The 10241-nt window shown below is 54.7% G+C and overlaps 1 protein-coding gene across 1 annotated transcript in view; it reads right to left on the bottom strand.

Moving 5' to 3' along the window:
* Window positions 1-6968: 6968 nt before the first annotated feature.
* LOC111817233 overlaps window positions 6969-10241 on the bottom strand; it is a 21149-nt gene continuing 17876 nt past the window's right edge. Inside the window, exons 7-9 of the mRNA XM_023717370.1 lie at window positions 9703-9801; window positions 8463-8598; window positions 6969-7310 (exon numbers count right to left, since the gene is read on the bottom strand). Of these exons, the coding sequence (XP_023573138.1) occupies window positions 7196-7310; window positions 8463-8598; window positions 9703-9801 (350 nt within the window). The 3' untranslated portion in view covers window positions 6969-7195. The remainder of the gene's footprint in view (window positions 7311-8462; window positions 8599-9702; window positions 9802-10241) is intronic.

Below are 10241 nucleotides of genomic sequence, written 5' to 3'. Positions count from 1 at the left end.
GCCATATCCTGAAATTAGAAACTGCGAAGAAGCCACAGGGCACAGACCTAAGTGAGATGGGCCACAGACAGAAGAGGAGGCTGGGGTGGAGGGGCGAGCCTCACAGGAGAGGCCAGAAGATAAACCGGGCTTGGAAAGTTGCGGTACCTGGTGGCTTTGGGTAAACACTTCCGCAGACCTGTAAAGGGCGCGGAAGGAATTGATCATCTCCCCGCGGGGCCTCAGATCTCTGCCCACGCCCTGCCCCTGCGCGAGCTCTCTACACTGCTGCCTTCTAGGGTCTCTGGCCAACGTGGCTTCCTCAGGGAGGCCTCCCTGGGTGGGCACACGCACTGGTGCCAGGCGGCCTGCAGGGAGCTCCGAGGCCACTGCAGGAAACACCTGGGCGCATGCAGGGGTCTCTAGCTTTCCAGGGAGAGATCCCACCTCCCTCTGGGGTCTCAACCCAGGGGCCCTCCACGTGAACTCCCATCAGCATTTCCCTGGCTTGCGGGAGACCGTGCATTCTCGGGGTTCTCTGCGTCCTCCAGAGGCAGCCTCCAGGTACTGCATCCTAACAGCTCAACTCAGTTCAAGGGGCCACCGCACCCCAACACCAAATAAAAATTTAACCGAACTGTAAATCAGAAGAGAACAGATGTTCGCCAAAGCCAGAGACTGTGCCCTCCCCAAAGGGCTTCCCAAAAGGTTGCCTCCTTCAGAACCCCTGAACTCCCACCAGGGTCTCACTGTTTAGTTCAGGCTGGCTTGGAACTCAGTGATCCTTCTGCCTCAGCCTCTGGAGTGCTGGGATTACAGGCTTGCGCCGGGATTACAGGCCTGCACCACTAGCCCGGCTCTGGGGCTCCCTATTTTTTAACACCAAGCATTCAGTGTACACTAGACCCTGTGCGGGCCCTAGGGACTTGCCACGAGCGTCTCTGATGAAAAACCCACCCTCGCGGCGCTGACGTCCCGGTAGGAGACAGAGAATTAAAGCAAGCATTCCAATGAGCACGGCAGGTGGCTACAAGCGCTGAGGAGGAAAATACTCCAGGGAAGGGTAGGAGAAGTCTGCGGAAGTGGAGTTTTGAACAGAGGGGTCCCAGTCACCGAGGCGACAGCTTGTGAACTGAGACTGGAAGGAGGCCCAGAGCCCAGAGCCCCAGGGCAGGGGCAGAGCAGGCCTGTGACGTCGGTGAGGTGAGGACGGTCCTGCTCCCACCACTGTCCGGAGCACCTGACACAACGTGGTGTTCAGTGTGGCATGGATGGATAAGAGCCACAGGCATCAGCTTCAGGAACAGCTTGCTCTGGGCGCAAATGATGCCCCCGGATTGTTTCCTCCTCCACCCCTGGTGGCTGCTTTCTCTGGCAAGTTTTCCCCTTTTGCCCCCAAATAGTGCACAGAAACCTTCACCTCTCACAAAAGGACAAAGAACCTCTCCCAGCATTCCCAACAGACCGCTCCAACAGCGCCCCTTGCTAAGTAGGTCACATGTCCACCCCCAACCAATCCCTGAAGCTGGTAACTGGGATGTGGGCGTAGCCTCGAGCCAGGTCTGGAAGCAGCACCGGAAGGCGCGGAGGGGATGCTGGGTAGACAAAGAACAAGCCTGGGAGGATAATCAGAACTGCTAAAATCGATTGATTCCTTTATTTTTAATCCCCGCCAAGGCATATTTAATATGCCCAAACAGCGGCCACAAGTAGGCTAGCACTGTCACTCTAAGGTTGGAGCCAGACAGGCAGCAGGGGACTGGCCACACCCCAATGCCACCTGTGCAGGCTCCCAGAGATCATGGGTGGTAGGTATGACATGTTCCTGCTTTCTTCTGGTTCCTGCTTCCTGGTCCTTGATGCGGGGACAGGTCCGCAGAGGCCAAGGGCAGACCCCCACCTGCAGGGGATACCCTGCAGGGAAGTCTGGGAAGGCAGGCATGTTGAGTGAACCCCCCCCCCCAGGCACTGTGCATGGCACCAGGAGGCATCTAATAAATGCCAGCTTGAGTAGAGACCGGAGCTCAGTATTTAGCAGCCAAGGCTGCTGCTGGCCAGTAACAGCTCTCTCTGCCCATCTCTTTCCCATCCCCCCGCCCCCATCCCTGTGCCTTCCATCACACCTTGTCCTCACTCCAACCTCCCCAACCCCCTGTTCAAATCCTCCCCATCCGCACCTGCATGTTCTTCTGACCTCCCCATCTGCAGAGTCTTCCTCCTTTTTCCCCCAAACCCCCCTTGTCCTCGATCCCTCCTTATTTTTCCCCACCAGCCCAGTGTCCCTCCCCGACCCTCATCCTATCCCCCACCACATTCTCCCTGTCCCACCCCCACACCCCTGGTCCAGGCCTGAGCAGCTGTCCAAACAGTGGGTTCCAGCCACGCTAACTCTGGGGCTGCTTCAGTCCTACAGCTTTTTGGGAAGTGTCATCCCCACATCCCCTTCCTCCTCCATGACACTGAGATGGGTCAGGGCAGCTTCTGGCCTTGGAACCCAAGTGTGACGTCATTCGTCTGTCTAGGGCTACAGGAGGCAGCAGGGTGAGTCAGACTGTCCGATGTGGATGTGTGATTCTGTGACTAGGGCACAAGACACCCCCGCATGTGTTTGAACACATGTCTGGGATGTTTGGAGAGCAGTCTGCGTGAGTGCCCACGGGTAGGACACAGTGGTGATGTCACCGTGGGGAGGGGCAGCCTGAGCCTCTGTGTATCTCTGGGCATAGGGGTTGCATTTCATTTACTTGAATGGAAGTGGGGAGGAGGCCACAGCCACAGCGTGTCTGCTGCAGGGACCCACAGGCATCCACCCAGGCCAGGAAGGAGGGGCAGGAAGGGGCGGGGTGCAGGGCGCACAGTGTCCTAAGGGGCCCAGGATGCTTGAGAGCCTGACAGGGCTTGTACTTTCCTCCAAACCCTGAGCCAGGGCCACTCTCTGTCCACACACAGGCCACCACAGCTATAGGACCACAGCCCAGTGCCACTAACTGGGTGGGCCTGGAGGAAACAGATCTCCTGGGGATTTGCTGGCCTACCCAAGTGGTAAAGAACTGATGGAGACTCTGGGGCTGCTGAGACTTCACTGCCCACACAGACTGGCCCACAGGGCCAACCAGTCCTTCCCTGCTTGCCACCAGGTCCATTTACATGAACAGAAAGGTTCAAGACCTGCTACCTCTGGGGAGCTGCCCACCTGCTGAACACAACAGCTAGCCAGCTCCCAGCCCCCAGACCCTACCCCCACCTCCCCATCCCCGCTCAGCCACACCTTTTGGACATGCTCAGACCCTCAGGCCATGCCTCTCATGAGGGTCCTCTTGGCTGTGGCTCTTCTTTGAATGCCATCTTGTCCACTGCCTCTGGTCACACCCCTGTTCTTGCTGTCTTGCCCTATCACAGAGGAGCCGAGGCTGGCACAGCATGAGGGTGTGGAGCCCTGAGCAGGGCCCTATAAGGGGGCTGCTCCGCTTCCTATCTGCACGCCCATGGGTGCTATAGGGTTGTGCATCTCATCCAGGTCCTGGCCAGGTGGACACTCTCCTCCAGCCTCTGTGACAGCCCTAAGGACAGCCCTTAGCATCTCCATCCCCTCCCCTGTCCTACCTTCCAAAATAGCTGCGGCTGTCCTCTACTTCTAGAGTGTCACACTGACAAGAAACTGGAAAGGAAACTGCTTTTCCCTCCCTTGCCCCTCCAAGGCTTAGGCTAATGTGGCCTCCTGAGAGTGGGCGCCAGCTGCAAGGGATGCTGGGATGCATTCACGCAGAGCCCAGGCCTGAAGGGCGGTCCAGGGCAGAGGCGGCCAGCTACAGGGGAGTTTGGGAGCATCAGTCGGTCAGCCTAGGGCCTTGCCCGTGCTAAGCCTGTGCTTTACCACTGAGCTACATCCCCAGCCCCAAGTAAGGCATTTTTCATAAAGAATAGCACAGGTCTCTTCTGTTAATGTTCTGGCCCGTGGCAGGGGTTCTAGGCAAGGCCAGACAGAAGGCCCTGCCACTGTCCCCCTGACCGACAGCATAAACCACAGGCAAAGTGGCCACCCAGAGGGAATGGCAGGGTCTACCCCCACAAAATGTATGAGAGATCCGGGGGTGGCCTCTCTCATCGCACCCCCATTTCATAGTCCTGTGTGCTTGGTGCCAAAACTGGCCTTGGAAAATGCAGGCTGTCACCAACTGAAGTGATGCCAGGCAGTGATGCCAGCCCCAGCTGCGGCTGTGGATGCGATATCACTGTGAAACAAACCCAGCCCTCGGAACCCACAGTAAAGCCGGCGACCTTCGCATCCCTTGAAGGTGTGCTCCGCTGGGTCACTTGCCTGGGAACCCATGAGATCAACTGAAAGAGAACTGGGGAAGGACAGGCAGGCTGGGTGCAGCGCCTGGCTGTGGAGCCATCTGAGCCGGCAGGCCGGCGACACCCGCAGGGTCTGCGGAAGACTCAGGAAGTTCTCAGAGCCTGGAGAGGCAGGCCAGGCTATCCTGGAAGACGTGGCTTCTGCATTTGGGATCCAGCTCCCGGTCATGATAGAGCTTGAAGACCAGACCACAGGATGCCAGTTGTCGACACCTACCTGCTGGAACAATTCAAACATTGCCTGTTAATCCAATTCACTAAATCAGTGTTCCAAGAAAACTGGATACAATGTACAGTCGTGTCCTGCATACTGGTACTGGAGCGAACAAAAAAACTGCCATGGCCCCCTGAAAATTATGGCTATCTTAGTTACTTTCTACTCATTGCTGGGACAAATACCCAGCACTCAAAATGAAGGAAGGAAAGGTCGATTCAGCGCAGTTTGTGGAGTTGTCAGTTCTTACTCTGCTGGTTCCAAGGCAAACAACAGCAGTTCACTGCGGCAGAAAACAATGAAAAGCAGAGGAGGAGGGACTCCACTGTGAAAGTGGGGCTCTATGAAGATCTAGCTCCAAAAAAACGCTAGCCCTCAACTCCTTTATATGCACTTTTTGTGCTGAGTCACTGGGCCAGCCCATGGCTCTAGGGTGGACCAGTCGCACCCCAGGGCTGGCCCAATAGTGCCCCATCACCCCCCAGGTTGGGCCCTGCCCACCCGCGCTTGGGAGGTGGGGGGAGAAGCGGGAACTGCCAGATGGGATTCAGCCAAGTTGACACAATGTATCCACTACCACAATGGTCCTTTCTGTGAAGATTCACCAATATTAAGACTATGCAGACAGGGTGGCTGGGACATTCTCCCAGGAAATGAAGTCCCTGTGGCCAAGGTGTAAGAAGGGAGAGTGATGGTGGTACATCCCTGTAAGCACAGAACTCTGGGAAGCTGGGGCGAGAGGGGCGCAAGTTGAAGTCCAGCCAGGACACCTTAGCGACTAAGTGAGACACTGTCTCAAATAAAACCAAAAAGGAGGCTGAGAATATACCTCAGTGTGAAGACAAGAGTGTCCATCCCCAATATCACACACACACACACACACACACACACACACAGGTCACATGGGATGGGCAGAAGAGGGAAGCTGCAGTTAATTTAAGCCTTGTGACCATCTACCAAAGCAAAGACTGTCATAGCTATGTTTTGTTTTGTTTTTAGCTATGTTCTTTATTACCCTGCCCCTTACTATTTTTGCCCAGTTCCTTAGATAAACATCAGTGTAATGGCTGAAGCTTCAAGCTTCAGGTGCAAGGAGGACTGACTGACACCCTCCTCCCAGCATACGCAGCTCTGGGGACTTTGTGTCCCTTATGCGGGTGACATGGACTTGGAATTTTCATTCATAAACAGGACAGAGAGGGAGTCTGATGGCCTGAGAAACTCTGCTAGATATCTCTGGTTTGCCCTCCTTCCGAAGCCACTCTGTGCTCTGCGCCCCAGGGGCCTGATGAGCCATAACAGTGACTCTGTCACTACAATGAGGACTGTCCGAGACCCCTGGCCAGAGTAATTCCGTCTTGGAAAGGGCACTGCTTAGCCCCCAAGGCCACCCATCACTGCAGCTGGGGACCACGGGGCTTCCTGATGTGGATGGGTGGGGGCACAGCACACACAACCTTGCCCAAGTTCTCTCATCTTGGCTTCTGCTGCTTGCTGTTCACTCCCTGCCCTAGAAAGCCAGCACCCTAGCAGACGGGACTTGGCAACTCCAGTAGCATGGCTGGTGGCCATCAGCTCACTTCCCTGCCAAGCTGGTCGTGTGCGAGCCTTTCTTTGGACTGCTGGCTCCCTCTCAGGGCAGAAGCAGAGGTTTCTTTCCTGTCTTCCCAGGAAATTCGTGTGACACTTACCTTCCAGCTTCCTGTTGAGCTTAGCCAATGTTAGCCCCAAGTAGGAGAATGAAGAGCGGGAGAAGCCTGAGATTGAGGCACGTGTTCCCAGTTCCTTCCTGTAGGTTTTCTTTTCTTTCCTGTATGGTTTTGCAGTTCACCCACAGTCCCACAGAACAACCTGTCTGGGGTGCTCTTCACCCTTCTTGTTCTCCCCCTATACTGGGGCTTGAACCCAGGACCTCACGCGTGGTAGGCAAGTGCTCTACCACAGACCAGTACTTCCAGCCCACCTTGTATCTTTCTTGCTGCCTCAGCCTCCAATGGTAACCGCTTCCCACTCTTGCCTGTCCCGGGGTGCTTCAAACTCTCTTCACACCCTTAGAAATAAACCCTGTTCATTACACTCTAAACCACCTCTGCTTCCTTTCCCTACTACAACAGCCCTGGTGACTCAAGCAGGAACTACACTCCCCTGGTGAGCTCCCATAATTCTTATCATTTTCTTCATAGTAATGCCTCCTGTGGCCCTGATGGCAAAGGACAATAGGTATTGGTACCACTGTGCTCTTGCCCCACCACCAGGCTGCAATCTTGCTGGGGCACAATCCATGCCTGGGTCCCTCGAGGTTCCTCCCTTGTATTCTGATTGGTCTATGATACATAGCAGGTGTTCAGTTATGCCATCCATGACTAAATAAATCAGTGCTTTATTAAATGAATAAATCCATCGTCATTGGTCAGGTGTGTCTTTAGATAATTGCCCAAGTCTCTTGCATTGGTCATTAGTGCCATGTCACCATAGATATCGATGGTGAGCAGTCTTTCTTGGTCCATCCAAGATTGCGAAGATGAATACACCTCACAGCCAGAGACCCAGTAGCCTCTCCATGGTGTCTGGGTGGAGAATGTCCTCGTATCGCTGCCTCGGAGCCTGGTTTGGGTGGCCCCTTGCCCTGGCTTACACACAGGAACTTCACTTCAACTGTTTGTGTTTTTCTACAAATTTTGTGAGACTTTCCTGAGGTTTCTGCCACCAACTCTTTTCATCCAATATAAATATATTATAAGTCATGTTCGCTGGAGGATTTCTAGAACAAAAGGATGAAAACCACAGTGCTCACTCAGGAGATGGCAATTTCCACAATTCCCACTAACACAAGGTCCCCTGGTGTTCATTCAGGGGATCTGGTTCTGTTGGGGCTTCTGGGAAACCCCTCCCTCCCCACGTTGTCGTAAGCAGCTCACGCCATGCATAGCTCTGACTCGTCTCTGGATGGGGCCACCATCCCCACTGCTTGTTCTGGAACCTCAAGGGGCATGGAGGGAAAGGTCTAGTGGACAAGCTGTGGTCAGAACTTTGCGGTGGATGGAGCTCATTTGTAGGAGCTCTGAAATCCTCCACCTCTAACTTCTACCACATTCAAGGCTCCCTCTGTGCTTCAGGGGACTCAATCTTGTCGCAAAAGAGGAAGCTGGATGAGAGTTGGTGGTGGCCGGCCAGACATCCCTGGGGCCTTTGGCATTTAAGGAAAGCCATGCCAGTCTTGCAGGGGAATTTAAATACTGTAGCCTCAGCATCAGAGAGGGCAAAACCTTAAGGACCTCTGTGTTTAGGGAGCTGCCGCAGGCTCTAATTTTGAAAACAATTACACAACATGTGGTTTTATATACTGTTAACCTCTCGGAGCCTGCTCAGGAGTCCTCTTGCACCCCATCATCAGGAGGGTAGTCAGGGGTGCAGTTAAAGTGATCACTGTTGGAGCCTGGTCCCTGCTGTGCCAGGCATTAACCCTTGGCATAGAGGATCACGGGGGAATTTGCAGGAGGACCTGGGCAGTGGCTGTTAGTAACCAGGAGAGCCGTCACTCACATCCTAACCACCAGCACAGCTGGACCAGAGGAATGGAGTCCTCCTCCCCCTTACAGCTGTGCTTTGCCTTCCCTTTCTGCACCCATATTCCTGTTTCCCATCTTCCAGCCAGAGGCTCTACTCTCTGCTTGCTGTTTCAGCAGCCCTCAGATGGAGCAGACATTGCCTAGAGACAGGCACAGGCCACGCCAGGAAGGCCAAGACCTGTCTGTGCATCAGAATGAGGCAGCGCCCAAGACCTGATGTCCCTGGGTCCTGGGTCCTCCTGGGGCATGCTGGGCTTAGAGAGCCCTGCCTTTCTCCAGGGGCCTGCCGGAAGCTGTGGGGGCAACACTACCTCAACAAGCAGGAGTTCTTGGGAGGAACTCACACTGACTGTCTCCTCCTCAGGTAAGACGTCAGCGGAGACACCAACAGCAACATGACTCCAAAGACAGCGGCCACAGCGCCGGCAGCAATGATGATGTTCTTCCGCAGGAAGTGCAGGAGCGGCCCGCAAGGCAGATCTAAAGGGAAGACACCAGGCATAAGAGACAGAGATAGGTGACCCCAATGGTGGCCCTGGGTTCTACCTTCACCACCAGAAAGAAAAAGCAAGTAAATATTCAGCTGGAAGCATCACAGGATGCCAGAGAGGGCCGTGAGCCCGCGCAGCCCTCTAGAGGATGCACAGGAAAATTGGTGGTTCTAGAGACTGCTGAGATGGGCTTGGGCATAAGGGCAGCTTCAGCTAGATCTCAAGGAAAGGAGATGTCAGTGGCATCAGGACGCTTGGGGCTTCTGAAACTCCACAAGTAACTCAGCCAAGAGGGAATGGAGCATAGGGGCATGGAGCATGAGGTGGGGTGGGGAGATGCCGCTGAGAGCCCGGGTGCAGGAGGATAATGCCACCCAGGGCCTTCCTGGGCCGTGGAAGAAACCGCACATCCCCAATCCTTCACCTCTGGGACATGAAGAGGTGGCAGAGAAGTGGCTCGAAGGGCTCTGTCGGGGTAATTCAGCATTTAATTCCTAAGGGTAGGAAGTGACAAGAGAGTTGGGTGGAGGGGCTACGTGGAGGGGCTGTGCTGGGCATGGTGCCAAGTGGACCTGAGCTCAGGTTATCCAACAAGGGCAATGCCAGGGACATCATGGACCAGAGTAACTTTGGCATTCAGTCCCTTCCTGCTTGGCAGAAAGCTTTGGTGTCTGATATCAGCAAGAACTTGGAAAATAAGGTTCCTGTTCTTTTGTTTGGTTATTTTTGGGGCCTTGGGGGTTGTTTTGTTTTGTTTTTAGACAGGGCCTCACCATGTAGTTCAAGCCAGCCTTAAACTCACTATGTAGCCCAGGGTGGCCTCATGCGATCCTCCTGCCTCAGCCTCTCAAGTGCTAGGATCACAAGTGTGCACCGCCACACCCAGCAATAGCCCTGTGTCACATGACCCTGGTCATGTGGGAGCAGCAGAAAAGTAGCACCTGCATGGTGGTCACAGGCTAGAGTTTGCGTGGCAGGCCATACGTTCTCACAGCTTTGTTAAAGGTGTGCCTGCATCTAGTCAGAGTGGCATGAAAGGCCAGGGGCATGCTCGAGCCCCCTGCAGCTGAGTACCCCCCTCCCCTCGGCCCACCTGGGTGACCACCTGGACTGGCAGCTTGACGAAATGCTCCTGCAGTCACGTCCTTATTGACTTGGGAAGACTCTCTAGCCCTCTTCTCTGAAACGTGGTCTACAAAAGATGGCAGCACGTTAGATGTGGCCCTGAGCTGTTCCCCAAAGGCTAGCGTTGCAAAGCCACAGTCATCAGGGTCAGCCCAGGACTCACCATGGGTAGGGTCTAGAACCCTTAAGGGGCGGGGCCTAGCAGGAGGTCTTAGGGTCATTGGGAGTGCACCTCAAAGAGGCTCATGGGACCCCAGCCTTTCCTTCTGCTCCCCAGCTATGAGGCCAACAGCCACTTTTTCGCAGACTTCCACCTTGGTGAGCCACTTTGTCATGGTCCCAAGACAAGAGACCCAGCTGGTCGTGGGCCAGAACCTCCAAACTGTGAGCCACAATGAACCTTTACTCCAGTGAGCTGATTGACTCAGGTATTTTGTCATTGTGAAGGAAAGCTCTCTTTCTCTCTCTCTCTCTCTCTCTCTCTCTCTCTCTCTCTCTCTCTCTCTC

This window comes from Octodon degus, unplaced genomic scaffold (genome assembly GCF_000260255.1).
Source record: "Octodon degus isolate 3935 unplaced genomic scaffold, OctDeg1.0 scaffold00052, whole genome shotgun sequence".
NCBI lineage: Eukaryota > Metazoa > Chordata > Mammalia > Rodentia > Octodontidae > Octodon > Octodon degus.
This window is presented reverse-complemented; position numbering and strand designations above follow the sequence as displayed.